Raw genomic sequence first — 18,408 nt, 5'->3', positions numbered from 1 at the left:
AATGGGTGAAGCGCTCCTTTGAAATAAATTTTGGCATCACTCTGGTTGATTAACAGGTTTATATCATATCATCTGAAACTTTGTGCTGGTGACCACTAAGGAAATGACTGATCAATTGATCAAAAAATAACTCCCTTATTAAATTTATTATTGCTTGCACAAAGTCTGCAATCAGTGGAGCTGTTATGAGATAAGCACACATAAATGATTCATCGATTTTTTAATTGGCTTTAAAACTGCACATATACTTCTTTCATTGCACTTTATTGCATATTGTTTTACAATTCAAAATGCTTATTTACAACTATTTAAATCATGATTTGCTATAAATCTTAATTGAATTAAAATGATTTCATAACACTCACACAACTCAAATTTCCTCTGTGAATGCCTTGCGTGCCAGTAAGGCAATGCACCAGTATTTAATGGTATCAATGGATGACTATTGCTGCAGAGAAAGCAGCTGTTTCACTTTTAATTGGCTCTCTAAACAGTGCCGTCTTTTGAGCAGATATAAGACATTAAACGGGACTATTATATAAAAAGGCTACACTGGCAACTGGCTGCAAGCAGAGAGATAGTGCTATCTCTTTAATCATCAAAGGTCACACTCGGATGAATGCGCTTCAGAAAAGTTACAGCGGATTTGATATTTATATGCGCTTAAATCTCCGTGTTGCCTCAGTTCAGTGTCCGTGTGGGCTACTGGCTTTGCACTGTGTTAAACAAGATTATGGGATGGACGGGATGGGATGTGGAGCTCTCACAGCCCAACCGCGACGAGAGCATAACGCATATTTGTCGGCTCGGATGCAGCAGCATCCTCTCAAAAGCACTGCTTCAGCACAGTCAGTCAGACCGCCCCAACCCGCCGAGAGGATGCTGTAGGATGCTGCCGGAGGATCCAGCCCCGACAGTCCGAGCCGTGACACATTTCTGCTGAAGTGAGTCCATCACCGAGATGAACCACACTGCGAGCATCAAAGACTAAAGAAGGGAGAAAACTAAAAACTCTCGCCTCGTTTTTGAACTTGATACAGGAGCATGGGCGGCGCGGATGCAGCTCTTAAGAAGTTGGACAGCCAGAAAATGTGAATGCCATGACTCTTGACTTTGGACAAGATTTCCAGCGCAGTGCAGACCGCGGCCAGCATTTCCGAAACCAAAACGTGGACTTCTTTTGTCCAGCTTCCCGGTGGGTGTTATCTGATCAACATGTGGCACCTAAATAAAAGGCACCTTTAGTCTTTCTGAGGCATGGAGCGTTATTGATCCCCGAAGAGCCCACGGGTGCCACTTCTTATTCACAGTAATGGAATGAAGACACTATCTTGTTATAATGGATGATAGATCCAGTAAGCTCATCTTGGTCCCTATTTTAGCTGTGCTTTTTGTTATGATAGGTTACCAGTACATATGTCCCGCTGGCAGTAATTCGTGCCACTTTAAGGCTGGGGAGAAATTAAGGGGGGTAAGCCTACTTTCCACCCCGTACCAGGACAGCGATGATTTCTACAGAGATCAAGACCTGGAGGATGACAGCCCTCCCAAACTACCGTCAAAATTCAACTTCACCGAGCGAGACCTCGACAGACACGTGGAGTTCAACATCAAAGGGGACGACGTGATCGTGTTTTTGCACATCCAGAAGACCGGAGGAACCACTTTCGGGAGACACTTGGTGAGGAATATTCGCTTGGAGCAGCCGTGCGACTGCAAGCCAGGACAGAAGAAATGCACATGTCACCGACCAGGGAAAGAGGAGTCCTGGCTCTTCTCCCGGTTCTCTACCGGCTGGAGCTGTGGACTGCACGCAGACTGGACCGAGCTAACGAACTGTGTACCTGTCATTATGGATAAGAAGGAGGCCCAGAGGAATAAAAGGTATATCTGTTATTCCCTGTGTGTGTGTGTGTGTGTGTGTGTGTGTTGTGTGAATGTGCAGGTTTGCTGAAAAAAGCTCTGTGGCCCCCAGGACCTACAGGGCAAGTGTGTGCAAACCTGCATGTAAGATACATGCACTGGTGCCACATTAATTTAAAAGTTTAATTTTGTTCAATGTGCATAGAATTCTGGCTGAAACAGTTAAAGGTTCAGTGTGTTAAGTGTTAGGGGCAATTATGTGCAGAAATTAAATGTACAATAAATGTACAATACGTTTTTCTAGTGTATAATCACCTGCAAAATATGAATTGTTGTGTTTGCGTTACCTTAGAATGAGTTGTGTATATCTGCATAGAGACTGGGTAGTGAGTGTCGCCCAGAACAAACAAACTTAACACTGATATCCTCAGATAGGGACATTCAAGTTTTTGTGCCAGCCACTGTGGTTAGTAGCTCCTCAGAGGAGAGCATAGAAAAAACCCACTGATTTTTATATATCTTTTTAACTTGAAACTGTTATATTTTGCGTATTCATCACTTTAAATCCCCGTATCTCTGTGTTTTGGAGAGGAAGACACCTTTGTAGATAATTTGGCTCCCAGTAAAAAGCCTCCAAAACGTCTGGATCTTAAGTTATCACAGAAAAAAAGTCAGCACACCTTAGCAGGAGTTAGGCTATGGCCCGTCTCCGATATGCCAAACAGCATCAAATTTGTGAAGTGAAAATACTTTATTCAGTGTTTTTACCGGTTTTAAATCCCTGTATCACTTTGTTTTGGAGAGGTGACCTCTGCGGATAATTTGGCTTCTAGTAAAGATGTCTTCAACATCTGGATCTTATGTCATCAGACAAAAAAGGTGAGCACACATTAGGTAGCGGCCTGTCTGCATCAAGCCAAACAGCTTCTGAAAAACACTAAGTTGTAGCACCAAACTGCTTTATTCAGTGTTTATACTGGCCTTAATAATGATGTGCTTGTTTTGGAGAGGAAGAGACCTCTGTGGATAATTCAGCTCCCAGTAAAAACAATGAACACTGAAGGAATTCTAACCAGGAGAAGTTTCCGTTGTTTGCAATAGATGCCACTAAATCCCCCTTAAACTGTACACACTGTTCTAGTGTCTAGTGATGAATGGGCTGGTGTTCCTACTGGAGTGATATGTTGTAGTTTAGTAAGGAAGTTAGGAACAATACCTACACTGATTGTAAAAAGGCAAACAATTGCAACCAATCACTCTCCAATCAGCTCACTTTGTTTAGTTGGGCTTGTATGCACAAGTGTGTGAGGCTTTTGGGGATAATAGTATGAGGGTAATATTATAAACTGCTGCACCAACAAAGTCAAAGTGTTTTACTTTGCTCGGCCCTCAGACATATAAATCGTCAATTTGTCCTCTTTTGTGTTCACTTCAGCCCCTCACAATGAACTTGTTCCTGCCCAGCTGTGCCACTGCTGCTATTCTGCCAGTTTGTGCCATTAACCAAGCATTTACAGACCTCTCCTTTCACTGCAGAAACAATGTTGTTTGTAAGCCTGCAGTCCAAATGTTCTGGCACCCTGCCTCGGGTGATTTCATTGTCACCGGATCAAAGCTTCAACTGCACCTATTGAAAATTTAGTGTTTTGTGAAACACACACTCTGAATCTGTTAAGGGTAGTTAAAGGGTTAGTGAATTGATTTTCTTTGCTGAATTTTCATCCCTGTGAGTCAGGGTATCCATCTTAAGTTGTCCTAAGTTGGGGTCAAACCTGACAGTACACACACCTCTCACTGCATCCTTGGCCTCCGTGTCTTGTGTGATAAGTAGGGATGATAATTGATAAGATTTCATTGATACCAATGCCATTATTGGTTCTGCTTATCGGTCCCCTTCTTCAAAGGTACTCTTAATTCCTAATCAATTTTCTGTGTGGAAAAAAGTAAGCTAAGAAAGGGTTTTCAGCATCAATGCCACTGTTTTATGTCAGAGTCTGAACACAGTGTGGCAACAGTCTGTCTGCCATCATCTCAAATGAATGAAATGAGAGAATATTTGTAAAGCATTTGTTTTCATTTTCTCAAAGGAAAAATCTGCCATGCTTGCGTGCATGGCGCTAATGTTATTATAACAGGATATTTACCCTTTTTAATGGACATGCTGCTCAGTTGGAAAGCAGCGGCACTCAAGCATAGATTGTAATAGCATTCCTGGAAGCTAAGCCTGTGTTGCATAGAAAGACGTGTGTTTCCACCCTTACTTGAAATAATCATTCAATCAATTACAAGCAGCATTGTTGCCATCTTTCTCTGTGAAATTCAGCCACATTTTGGGCCATTTTTCAGCTCCGTCACAAGTCCTTCTTGTTCAAGTTTCCAGCAGAGCAGACACATGAGTTTGACGTCATTGGTTTGCAGTGCGCAACTGTCGGAATAACATGCCAGCATGAATAAAATAAAGAAGATAAATGCGGAAGCAAACATTTCTGATGGATGGGTTCTCAACTTGAACCAGTCCTGGATTCAGATCCCCAGTGATAAGTCCTTTTGAGGTGTTGTTGTTGGTTTGCAGAACAATTGACCTGCTGCTGTCTCACGCTATGTCTTTACATTTGATGCCATCTTATCTCAGGATTGAGTTAAAATTATCCTGACATGTTTGTCTTAGATGGACAAAAGTTATCTGATCGGAAAAGCTAAGTAGAGTCAGTTAATTTGATATGCATTGTTTCTCCACTATTTCCCTTTATAATAGTTCTAGAAAAGATATTTGCAATTGCTTCTACTAATGTGATAGAGATGCAGTACAATTACTAAAGGGGGTTGTATTGTAATGAAGTAGTCACTGCATGAGCTGTGTGTGTGTGTGTGTGTGTGTGTGTGTGTGTGTGCAGACTGAGCAGACTGGATGTATGTATTTTTTCAATGCAGTTAGTGTTTCTGGAGTCACTGATTCTTTAAATTGCATCACAGTTTCAGTTATTCATTAAAATAGCACGTTAAAAGTCTATTAGTCAGCTATATATTCTCAAAGATGTAGAAAAAGCCCCGACGAAATGTCTTGTCCCAAGCACGCAAAGATTTCCGTCTCTGTTTTGAGAAATACAATCTTACACTGAAGTACACGAGCACATGATTTATTTCTGCTGTGCAAAGTGTTTCCTTTACTCAGGAAAGTGCTCACTGGATGCGACAGCTCTTCATTTCACAGCTGCAGCATCTATTCTGCACTTACTAAGTCCTCCCGTCCCTTGTTCTTTAGTGGCCTCCCGCAGCATCTATTCTGAGATCATTCTGCCTCGACCAAGACTGTTGGCAGACACATTACGTTTCGACCTCCTCACCAACCAGCCACCGGCTGCACACAGCGCATTCATGAAGTGAGATGACTAATAGTATTATGCAAATTTAATTCTAATAATCATTTTGTGTGTGAAAAATGCCTTGATTAAAATGTCTTAATGGTATGAGGTCAAAGTAAAAACGCAACCATGTAAAGTATGTAATTTGTAATAAATAAACCACTTGTCACAAAAATCTTAACTCCACCTGAGGGTGCAATGGGGAATACCAATAATACATCACTGCCAAATTCAGATGGCATACCCTTGTTTTGCGGTTGGGAGCCTCTCAGATTGAGTGGCTGTTTTTCTGCAGTCCAAGGCATTCACCTCGCTAGCTCCTGAGATGGCAGTGAGAGTGTGGGGGGGGTGAGGTGGGCGGTGATGGCACTGCCTGCGTGGCATTGTATGGCCTTTTCAGGCAGGCAGGGCGCGCTGCACGGTGAGCCAGCCGTGCGGCCCAGGAAAGGTCAGGCGTGTCAGACTGGATCAGTGTGCGTGTCCTGCGGCGTGGATCCTCTGGAGTGTGCTGTCAGTCAGGGGAGAAGTGGAGCGGGCGAGCCTGCTCTCTTCAGGGGCTTTTTTTTGGAGAAACATACCTCTAAGTGCTGTCCTCCTCAGTTGCTTTGTGGAGAGCGTCATGGCATTACCTTGTCTGCTGCACGACGATGGCTTGTTGAGCAGGTTGTTTTGCTCTCAGGCGATTTCAGAGGAGGGGAGCTGCATGAGTTATTTCTGATTCTTATGTGTTCATTAGCCAACAGTTTGTTCTGGAGTAACTCGGAGAGATGCATTCAATGTGACACTGGGTCACAAAACAAGGAGCTGATTTTCAAAATGTACTCACATGAAGCATGGATTGAAGTGAATCGTGCCTTCAGAATTGTTCAGCGTGTGTAGTATAAGGTCGTAGGTCAGCATCAGAGAAATATTTGATGTTACTTTACATTGAATAAGAAGTATTCAGTTTCTCGCTTCAATATTAGTTTCCCTCCTGGTGCAGTAAGAATTTCTGTCACTGATATTAAAAACAACAAAAACAACAACAGCTTTATTGTTACGGCTACAGGTCTGAGGTGAGGAAATCTGATTATCTAACATACAGCCTGGAGTCCCCACAGTGAAGCATACATTATACGCCTTGAAAGGAGGAGCAGTAGTTAGTGCTGTTCATGTATAAATGTGTGTATTATCATTTTACTTTAATAGTCACAGAATATTTTCTTGTGAGCAAGCCCTTATTCTAAATGTCGCCTGCAAATGAAATAATGCTGAATATGTCAGTAACAGTTTGACATTACGGTAAAACTTTCTTTTAGAAAATCATCACGTAATATTAAGGACAAAGGGTATTTATGATATTCTGTAGCGGAAGAGCCACTTGAAACTATTGTCACACATCAGAGAAACTGAGGAGAAGCATCCTCCTTGTAAGCACAAGGCCGCTCAACCAGAGCACAAAAACATTCATGCATGCGCATTGTCATTCATACAATTAAGACTGAGAGACTGTTTCTTTAGCTGAGGCAACACAGACTTTTACACAAAATCTTGGTGCTTAGAGTGTGAGCTTGGTTTGTTTTTAAGTTAAAATCAGGGGTGGAAAATAATTATAACCATTGATTCTACCTGAGCTTCTTTATTTATCACACATTTTTCATAGCAGCCCAGTCAACAGAAGAAAATGTAGGCTTTCTTCATTACTGCAAACCATCGATAAGTGACATTTACATGTCTTATACATCAATCAAGATTTCTGAGGTGACGTAGCTCTGATTACATACGAGCTGACTTTGTCATTAGGAGGTGGAAAGGAGGGTGGATCATGTTACACCTTGGCGAGACGGCTGCCAAGCTGCAGACCACTGGTTGAGACCAATTTTAGAGCCATCATCACATTTTCAGTGGTGATTGTGGCACCAGAACTGGGTATTTCAAGCCAAAACATGATCTTTGTCTAACCATAATCAAGTTGGTTTTGTGCCCAACCCTAACCACACTTAAACCACAGTATTATTGAAATGTAGAGAAATGTTAAGTTTCAATATATTAGCTACATACAGCATACAAATGTTACAAATTTGTGGTTTGCATAAACACACAATGCCAACATGTATCCTGGTGATAGGGTTGTCATAGCTTAAATTTGTCATGGCTCCCCTGGAAATGTGGTTTTATGGCAAATCATAGCTTATATTTCATATTCAGATTACATGGATGAAGCACTAACCTTTAAAGTGGATGTTTGCTTGATATACTAGATAGAAATAATCATGCTCATCCTTTGTACACTATAATGCTGCTGTTGATTTGCAGCATCTCTTACCGTATGTGTCTGTAGAGGCTGGCCAAGACTAGAAGACATTTTTGGCTGAATCAATTTTTTTTTTCAGCTTACAAAAATGTGGTATTTTGGTGACATTTGCCAGCTTTTGAATTAGTGCAGAACTTATTTAAATTTTGTTCATACCTTACCTTGTCCTTTCACTGATTTTTTTGAAATGTAGTAAAGCAGTGTCTCATTTTAGAGGAAAAACTTATGCAGATTTGTGTAAGAGGGATCCAGAGCCAGCCCATTAGTCAGGAATCTGTATTTGCTGCAAAAAAAAAATCATAATCAGAGGTTTTTCTGCCTCCCTGTCAATTATGAGATATGTCAGAGACTACAGAACAAATATCGGTGAAATTGGGTGAAGAGTTAGGTCATGGACCAAGGAAAAAATCACCTGGTTTTGGTATGAATAGGGCCACCATAACGCTTGCATAGCCAGGTTGGCTATTATCAGGCAATTAAATGTCTTAAATTAGTGGTTATTAGCGCTGTAGATGTAGGTTAGAAGTGGCCTGCCATACCTACCATTGGGTTCGGAGGGCTGTTGTTTGGTGGCAACCTTTGTGGCCATAATCACTCTGACAAGAGGAAAGGAAGAAGTCAGGTGACATAGTAATCAGGAGCAAGAAAGTTTGTGTTGGTAGGGAGGGGTGCTCAATGAGTCTAACTAACACAGGCCTTTCACCCAGGAATGCCAGGTTTGTGTCCAATGTGAAAACAAAAGTCTGTGTTTACTTCTTTTAACCAGAGATGTTTGTGTGTGTGTATGTGTGTGTGTGTGTGTGTGTGTGTGTGTCGTAGACTGCAAAAATAATGGACGTTGCTATCGTGATGTCACCCAGCACTGTCACTCAAAGTTGCCAGCCCTTAATTATGTGTAACTTTCATAAATGTATATGGTGGGATATTTCATAATTCAGCCCCAGTAAACTTGTCATGAAGGGGGAAATTAACCATAGAGACAAAATCCGTTTTTTGTACCAGGCTATAAACATGTTTATTTATACTCTAAAATTGGGCATTTTAACATGGCATGGATGTCTATTCAAAGAACTGCAATTTTTGGCACTTCCTTGTTGGCTTCATTTTTCAGCCCCAGAGGTTGCTGCTTGGTGTGAGTGCATACCACCGGTTTTCTAGTTTCAAACAAGCAAACAATCCTTGTTTCTGTGCCTTTAGCTCTGTTCAAAAACACATCTTGCCACTATGTGTGAGTAATCCAAGTTTGGACTGAAAATCCAAACAAAATTGACTTCAATACATAAGGGAGAGGCAGCCAACCCTGAGTTATCAGTTAAATTTCTCAGAAGCTAATTTGTGTCCCCAGGAGTCTCGTTTTCTGCCCCCTCCGTTTAAAGGTACATGGATTTATAATTTGGATAAAGGCCAAAAACATTCAGACCAATAAATTATATACTTTTTTTGCCGCTAAAGTGTTGGACAGTATGTACAGCTTTTTTTCCTGTTTCATTTCATGTTAGTTGTTCCCCTTTTAACTGTGGCCCCATGGTAATTTTACGCATATGCTGATGTTGCAGTTTTTATCAATTATAAAATCTTCATTAGCAGCTTTCTTGTTACTTATGCATAATGAATGCTCGGTTCAGAAGTACAAAGCCAAACCACGAGTACAGTATGGACGTTCTTTGATACTCTGCTTTGATGAAGCAGAGAGAGAGACACAGAGAGAGAGAGAGAGATGTGCCGATGTAGCAGTGACAGAGGATGTCCTCTGCTGTGATTCTGGATAATGATGTTTAGATCACCGTGTCCTCAAGGTTTTCATGTTGCGTGCACTGAAAAGCTGTCTAGAAAGTTGTGTATGTAGAACAAAAAAATGGCAACTACTGTATTTGGATTTTTGGTGACACTTAGTTTTTGCAAATTCTTTGCTATTACTAATTGAAGTATGTTGTTTTAACAGTTTAGAGATTGCCTAGTCGCTGTACATTTGATTTAAATAGTGATCATTTCTGAAAGGTGAAGGAAAACTCCTGTGTGCATTATGTGGTTCTGTTCCAGTGTGTTGCATATCACCATTATAACCATTAATGGTTGTGCTTAGTTGGAATAGTACCCAATGCATGCTGGGTACTGCAAAAATAAGAAAGCTTCTGCCTATGTTATGTTTTTTTTTTCTCCACCAGTTATAAAAATAACATTCACATTCCCATAGTTTTCACAACGGTCCTACAGGAGCCGTAATAGACTGTTATTACTTACATGGCACACCAGTGACGTGCCCTAATCCTTTGCTGAATAACACCCCACATCATATTTTATTCATAATAAGTGATGCAGAGAGGGCTGCAATTACTGCGTGGCCGTTCCCACTTACAGCTCGGATCACTGAACCCTGCATGTCTCACTCTATCTACTACCTGCGCATGACATCTCCCAGTGTTGTGGGCATCTCCCTGAATCAGCATGTGGGAGAAAGTCATTACCAGCCCTCACCCAAATTAACTTGAACTTGCAGACAGACAGTATTTTACATTTTGCCAGCACTGATGTAGATTCTTTATTTTATTGCACGATGTGTGGGTACTTTGTCCTTTTGATTGTAATTGTTTTCATTTTATTATAGATGAGATCATAGGTGGAAATTGCAGTGTAGAAAGCAAGACAGTTATATCATATGATGTTCATTAGGTGGAGTTTGCCAAGTTGTCAGAGAATTGTACACATTTCCATTTTTTTCTGAGTGTTTTAAAGCAGCTATATTATTTTTTTTTTTTTATAACTGCAGTGTAAAGACAAACAAAACGCTGGCATTAACAGATAAATTTCCCTATTTAATGTGGGCAAAGTGAACATAAACAGACGTGTTTCAGATTCAGTCACCTCGCCATCATGCCATACTCTGCATGAAATGTTTGTAGCTGAAACGCATCCATTTATGTTAATTTTGCCCACATTAACTAAGTCAGTTTATCAATGTATTAAATGACAGTGTAATGTAAAAGGTGTTGCTTACAGTGATGAACTTACAGACAACTGTCTCCTGAATCTACAGTTCCCTTTAGCTTTAATATCAGTAATGTGGATATAATGACAAAGTGATTTAAGGCAAATAATAGAAAAGCTAGGACAGTGTGAGCAGTTCAAAAAATGACATGACTTTAAAGGTGAGGTAGCCTTTAAAACCAGGAAAAGACTTCCTTACAATATTAAAATATCCAAAATCTAAGACAAAATTTAGTGTGTTACAATTTTGATATGATTTCAATACATTGCCCAGCCCTACCTCCAACATTGTGTTGAGCAGAGAACGAGCCCTTGCAGGTGATTTATATTGCGACTTCAGAAATACAGTTTCTTAAAAAAAAAAGGTCTAATTTAAATAAAAATGGTGTCATTTGTGATATGTCCTCAAAAAGCAAAACCTATCTTTGTCATGGTTTTCATTTTATCTTTTTTTTATAAAATAGTCAGTAGCAATCTATATCAAAATTACTGTATCTGCTTATTTGACATAAACTATAAAATAAATTATAAAAAAAAACCCAATTCAATTAAATATTTTTGTCATATACAGATATGCAGTGATGATTACTGGGCATGTATGTTGATGTTATCCAATGTCACGTCTCTATTTGACCATATATTGACATGATACAATATGCAGTAGCTCATTTAGGTGCAATATCTGTGAAGACGGACAAGCCTAACAAGCAGTCATGCCTTTCAAGCATAGACGTGACTGTAAGAAAAGAAAAGATACATACTCCTAATCGTGTGTCTGGGTGTTTTCTAACTAATGGCCCTGCATTTGTATAGCATCTCTGGTCGTTTGACTTAGAGCGCTTTCATACTTAAAGTCACATTCACTTATTCACACGCACATTCATACACTGGTGGCCAAGGCTAACATACAAAGGGCCACTTGCTACTCAGTTTTTGAAACACTCACATGAGCTCATCAACAGTGGAGCAATTCGTCATCATCTTTTATTTTCACATGTCAAGGAAAATAACATAATGATACAGAATAGAGTGCAATACAATATAAGAGACATGTAAGCTACCTAAAGCTTTTTGGAGGGTGCTTTGGGGTTCAGTATCTTGCCCACAGATACTTCGACATGTGGACTGGAGGAGCTGGGGATTAAACTGCTAACCTTCTGAGCCACAGCCAACCCTAGTACTAGTAACAAGTGTGCACAAGAGCCACTCTTAACAACCTCACACCACTGAGAAGGTGGAGACCAAAAATTGAGCTAAAACGTATTCATTATTGCACTTCTAGCCATCAAATGGGCATAAACACCACTGATAAAATGATGATGTTGCTCCATAACTGCTGAATGTGTAAATAACCAAGCATCTGTTAACACGAGCGACATATTAACATGAAAGGTGATGACATTTGTGTTATCCACAGCTTTTTTTCTGCTGCCGCAAGTGGCTAAAAAGATTTTTTATAACAAGTTAAAGGTTAAAACAAAGAAACAAGTTAAGTATACAAGTATTTCTTGTATTTTTAAGATGATATTTACTCTCTGCCTGAAAAGAACCCTCTAAAGATTAGAGGGAATAGCACTCATTTGAAACTTCAGCCAAATACAGCAACACCAGTTAATTGAGAAACACTCTAGCTGAACTTTATGAACTTAGTCTTTTCTTCTGTGTACTCGAGAAAAAGCACAGGACCTCATGAGACACAATAAAACAGCATTGTAATGGATGCCCTCTAGACATAGATGAACTCCAAGGAGGAAAGTTGAGCAGATTTACAGTTCTGGTCGTATCTTTAGATGTAGGAGGCAAAGTACTCATCCCAATGATGGGATGTTTATTATGTGTGGAGGTGTGTGTGTGTGTGTGTGTGTGTGTGTGTGTGTGTGTGTGTGTGTGTGTGTCCGTCCTTGCAGGCCTTGGACTTTCAGGGTGCGGAGATTGCTTTTCATGTGTCATTAATTCAAGTCGTCATTGCTGGCAGGCCTGAGCAGTAATCCAGTTGGTTTGGTAATTAAGTGTTACCTCTACACAGAGTGCAACAGCATATGTCAAGCACTTGTTCACCGTCATGACAGAGAAAATGAAAACGGTCAAGGAAGTCATTAAATTTGATTCAGATAAGACTACGCAGAGGGAAATGCGGAATACTTTTTTTTTCAATTGAAGACTATGACAGTTTCTCTACAGAAAGGCTTGGTTAACATGAGAACATTTTCAAGTAAAGCCTACATATCAACCAGTCTTCTTTTTGGAGTAATTAAGCTGACCAACCATTTTCACTTCATTAAATGTTACTCATTGTCATTCTTAACATCCAATTAAAAATATGGTTAGCCTATAGCAGATTTATATTCACTGAGGTTGTCATCATAATACAAAAAACAATACTTGTATAATATTTCTGAAAGAGAGAGGTGAGCTGAGGCTTTACTCAGCCAATTCAGACTGTTGGTTAGGGCACAACGCAGGAAAAGATGAGTTACTAAGAAGAGCATTTACAGGCTCAGAGAAAGGGCAGGGCACCATTTATGCATAAACCAATACCCATACTGAACTGCACCTTTTTTTGCTACTTTACTTGCTCTGTAATATCAAAAATATAATTTCAGTTGTAAAAAAATAAGTCCAAATTTCCAGCTGCTGGGCAAAAATGATGGAAATGTCTGTATGATTACAAATTACTGAGCAGACTGTGATGGCTCTGTCCACAGCCATAGCACTCTGTTCCAGCTAGGTTGCAAAACTTGGATAAATAAAATGATTCAGTGCTTTTTACTGGCAGTGCCCATGATGTAGAAAAACAACATTTAGTCATAAGGTATAAGGACCAAAACCCAGAGTCAACAAATCATAATGTTGACGTCAACACGTTGTGAGATCCTAGTGTCATTTGACAATTAAAACGTTGTCAAGAAAATTTTCTTTCCAACCAATATTTGAAGTCTGTCTGACCTAAGAGTCCAACATCTTTCTGATGTCACATTGATGTCCGGTAACATAATGTCAATGTTGCACTTAAAGCTTGATGTACTTCCCCCAAGTTACCAAAATTCAGTTATTTCAGATTTGAATAAATAGGGGTTATAAAAATAACTGGACAAAAAAAGAAAGTAACACAAAAATTTGATTGTAAAAGATGAAAGTATAGTATGGGTTAGATTTTAGAGGAAGAATTTGTTTTTTCACTTCATACTTTGAATAAAGATTCAGAAAAAAAGATAAAAGACATGATATTGAGACTATGTGACAAACTTTAGGAAGGGTTCAAATAATATGTGCCATTTACTACAATCTCTGGGGCCTTCTCTGTAATTCTTATTTGATCACACAATGCTTATCTTAGTAAAGATGTGCAGTACTTTGTGTGAGTGTGTACCCAGTTTTCAGAAGTTTTTAAATCACTTTTAGGAAGATTATTTTTTTGCCATGTGATGTCTCCTCTATTGGAGAGGGGATTAGTGTCCCAGTTCTATGCGGAAATCTGCTGCTTGATACATGATGCACCAAACAGGGATGCCTGAGATGTCTTCATACATTATTGTTCAGCGCACACTGAATGAATAACCGAGCCCTTATAGACCACTGCAGTATTAGCATTTTGAGAAAATGATAAGCTTTGCATGTGTTTGAGTTGCTGTAGGTATTTGTCATTGTCCATTTGGCTTGGAACTGTTGCAGATGTAGTACTGATGGAGCTTACCGTCTTTCTCTAAAAGCCACTCTAGGTAATGAAAGCCATGCAGCTTGCCAGAGCAGCTTCTCTCACGCTGCTGTCAAATACTTGCTGGTCCGGCAAATATGAATCTCCAATTGTCTGATTCAGCTCTTATAGTGTGATTAAAGGATGGCATTTGGTTGAGTGGCTGGCAAGGACCCTCATGTCACAGATTTCTGGAAACCGGTTTGTTAGACTTGGTAGATCCGAAATGTTGAATCACTGCAATGTGGTACTTTTTTTTTTGCTTTATTTTTATGGCATCATTTCTTCAATGAAAGCAATGACACTGTGAATATTCAGCTTTGGCTTGAGTCCGATATGTTTTCTTAATTTGATCCATGCCATCACATGTGATGAATGCCTCGTTGTAACTCTGAGCAGCGTGCCTTTATGAACTCTCAAATCCCAGACATGCTGTCGCGGGGCTGAACTCCTACTTCCCTGTCAGCTTTTGATCAGTGTGAAATCACACCCTAGACTGAAGTAGAAAAGAAGAGAAGTAAAGCACCTCACACTGATTTAGTTAAATGTAGTCATCAGTGTGATGAGAATGAGTCAGCTGGTGCAGCGATTCAGAGATTCTGTGTTTAATGTCCCCACGAGGCCTGTTTGGTGGCTGAGCTGCTCAAATGCTCCTGTTATCAGAGGGGCAATTAACTTTGGCTCTGTTTTTCCTCTAATTGAGAAAAGAACATTCTAGTTCTCTACTATAAACAGTCCATAAAAAAAAGTAATTGTGCAAAAACTTGAAGATTTTTACCATAAATTCTTTAGTGTTTGCTGATCAAGAGCTGCATGATCAGCAAGTTCATGAATATTGCTTTGAAGACAGTGGTTGCTGGCTTTATACTGCTGCTACAGCTTTTTGTGCTGTGTTGCAAAAATATTTGGCTGGCTCTTTTCACCAGTGTAGATTTAAGTGTCAACATTTTTTAAATACAAGACCCAATAAATCTTGTGCTTTATTTTTTTTATTAAAGCTTGCTTTGTGTTTTTCGTAGAATCAATGCAAGAGAATGTAGAAAGCAAAGAAAATATAAAAATGTTCAGCAATTGTATTACAGGGCAGACCTGGTTAGCCTCCACATTAATTCACAGGGGAACTTCTTCACCTGTGTGAATGCATGTGTTTTGTTCTTACTCGCATCTTTACTTGACAGATTGACATATCAAATAGAGGTGTGGAAAATGCCAGCAGTGGTGCCTGGCTGTGTTATTTCTCAATTGATACCTGTAAGGGCTTACGAGAGGGCCGTGCTAGGAATAACCGCCTCTGGAGTTGATTTATTATAACAACCTGGAGAAAGGTCATCTGTCCTTATCTGGGGCGAGCGGGTGACAGGTAAGTTATACTGCAGGGAGGCTAGCTGAGGCCGCCTGCCTCACACACTGCTCCCCAATTTGGATTCAGAGGTTGACTGAGCACCTGGCACACTTAAAGTGTAAGCACAGGTAGAGTCACCTTCACACGGACTAATCTCCGCTTGCAAGAGCGTGCAACCCCGGTGTCTTTTAGTGGGATAAAGCTCTCTGTGTTTTGATGTTGTTGTGGGCCCTGCTGGCTGGTAAAGTGGTGCAATATGTCAAAATTAAACCCTTCAGAGTGGCTTCACTTCAAAGAGAAGGTGCACTGGGGTAAAGATGTGCCAAAATCGCTCAGCGCATGTACGCAAGTAATAAAATCCATAGTTCAATCAATAAAATCTTTAACTGCTGGTGTCCTCTGCATCTTCCCTGTGCTCCGGCGTCAGTCAGACTTGCTGAAAGAGAGAGATTTGAATAATCTCACTGAACAGATTGCAGTCCAGATTGCCTCTTAAAGTCCTGCATTTATAAATAGGTGCTTGGTCCTGTTTTATTTTGCAAAATCATTATAGATATTTGATCAGCAGTGCACATGATGAAGCACATGGCACTTGTTTTCATTAATGTTCAATATATAATTTGATATAAGACAATTGCACGAAATGATATTCTTTATTAATTATACAACAAAGTGATTCTACATGAAGATATTATATGCCAGAAATGTATCTTTCATGGAAGAATTTCAATCCATACCAAGAAGATACATTCCTTATGTTTACGAAACTTTTGGATGAAATTTTAATTAACTAACACATCGCATTTGATAGTAGGATTAGATTGAAATGTAATGTCAAATAGAAAAAAAGAGTGCATCACTTAGCGAAAATACACATACTATTCTGAGCTGTATATACTGTAGATTATAGACACAATAGACACAATTTCAAATCTTACACAGGCTCCATTGTACACCACTACAGAGGAAAGGGCTCGGTCTAAGCTCTCCCACATGTATTGAATGCGTTTTAGAAATTGGCACACATGCACTTATGCTTTGGAAATGTGCAGAGACACAGAGATTTTGGGCTGAATTGGTTGCCCTTACAGAATAAGATTTGTAGCTATCACCTCTTCAGTGTATTGTGGCAGCCAAAGTAGACAATGCAAGGAATAACCACAATGCTAAATTGATTGAAATACTCTTATGTATTGCAAGAAAGACTTTTCTCAAATTTTGGATTTCTCTGGACATTCCTGCACTGGACAACACATAAAAGGAGCTACTGAGAATACTCCTTTTGGAAAAGCTGACCAACACCCTTCATGTGAGGGATTTAGTAAGATATGGCAACCAGTCTTGGATATGATGAACCACTCTGGACTGGACTTTGTTATACCTAGTTAAAACACTGGAACTGAGTACGCCATCTATCCATCCATTGTCGTCCGCTTATCTAGGGCCAGGTCACTGACTGAGCAAAGCACTTCAGACGTCTTTCCCCAGCAAGACTTTCCAGCTCCTCCTGGGGGACCTCGATGTGTTCCCAGACCAGACAATAATCCCTCCAGTGTGTTCTGGGTCTGCCGCCATTGCCTCCTACCACGTGGTCGTGCCCAGAACACCTCTAATGGGAGGCATCCTGATCAGATGCTCGAACCACCTCAGCTGGCCTCTACTCTGAGCTCCTCCCAGATGTCTGAGCTCCTCACCCTGTCCTCACCCTTCCCTGTGAGGCTGTACCCGGCCACCCAAAGGAGCAAAACTCATTTTGGCTGCTTGTTTTCACGCTCTCATTCTTTGGGTCACTACCCAGAGCTCATGACCATATGTGAGTGTTGGAACATAGATGGACTGGTAAACCGAAAGCTTTGCCTTCTGACTCAGCTTCTTCTTCACTGTGACAGTCCAGAGCAACTCCCGTATATCAGGGTCTTGCTTACAAGTGAGGGTACACCATATCCAAGTAATTTGAATAATTATGAATTTGAATTGTTTTACCTAGTGGTTTGCCAGAGGCAATATGTTTTTGGGTTGTCCCTCCATCCGCTTCATGTAAACACAATTTCTCAAGAACACCGTGAGGAGGGGCGTCCGGTGGCTTAGTGTATAAAGCAGGTGCCCCATATTTGAAGGCAGTATCCTTGCTGCAGTGGCCGTGGGTTCAATTCCAGCTTGTGGCCCTTTGCTGCATGTCATCCCCTCTCTCTCCCCCTTTCACGCTATCACTCTGTACTATCTAATTAAGGCAATAATGCCCAAAAAAACTAAAAAAAAAGAACACATTTGAACATTTCTTCAAATCTGGCGCAAACTACTCTACTTGGACTCAACAAGGAACTGATAAGAATTCGATGGATAAAAGTCAAAGTTACTGTGACCTTGCATGTGTCTCATCGTGAATATGATATATCATGAAGGCCTTGGTGGAGTTTCCTTAAATTTAGCACAAACATCCTAGTTATGACTGAATTGATTTTTGGTTTTTGGTCACTGATTTTTGGTCATATTTGGTTGTCAAAGGTCAAGGTCAGTGTGACCCCATCCATTGTGTTCTCATGAACACAATATCTTAATATCTCAAACCTTGCAGGAGTGTCTTCGAATTTGGCACAAACTTCCATTTGGACTTAAGAATGAGCTAATTAGAATTTGGTGGATAAAAGTCGAGGTCACTGTGACCCTGCATCCATCTCATTCTTGTGAATGTAATATCTCAAGAACCCCTTGAGGGAGTTTCCGCAAATTTTGCAAAAACGTCCCCTTGGACTCAGCAATGACTAACTAGAATTAGGTCATTGTTACTGTGACTTCACAAACATTTCATTGTGAAGTCTTATAGGATGAAATGATGAGGTGGTGACATTTTATATTCTAAAGGTCAAGT

General features: G+C 40.2%; 1 protein-coding gene across 1 annotated transcript in view; it reads left to right on the top strand.

Annotated features, from left to right (window-relative positions):
* Positions 1–1,339: 1,339 nt before the first annotated feature.
* hs6st3b (heparan sulfate 6-O-sulfotransferase 3b) overlaps positions 1,340–18,408 on the top strand; it is an 84,036-nt gene continuing 66,967 nt past the window's right edge. Inside the window, exon 1 of the mRNA XM_042495054.1 lies at positions 1,340–1,884. Within this exon, the coding sequence (XP_042350988.1) occupies positions 1,340–1,884 (545 nt within the window). The remainder of the gene's footprint in view (positions 1,885–18,408) is intronic.

This window comes from Plectropomus leopardus, chromosome 10 (genome assembly GCF_008729295.1).
Source record: "Plectropomus leopardus isolate mb chromosome 10, YSFRI_Pleo_2.0, whole genome shotgun sequence".
Classification (NCBI taxonomy): Eukaryota; Metazoa; Chordata; class Actinopteri; order Perciformes; family Serranidae; genus Plectropomus; species Plectropomus leopardus.
The sequence above is the reverse complement of the archived record's forward strand: the minus strand, read 5'-3'. Positions and strand labels throughout refer to the sequence as shown.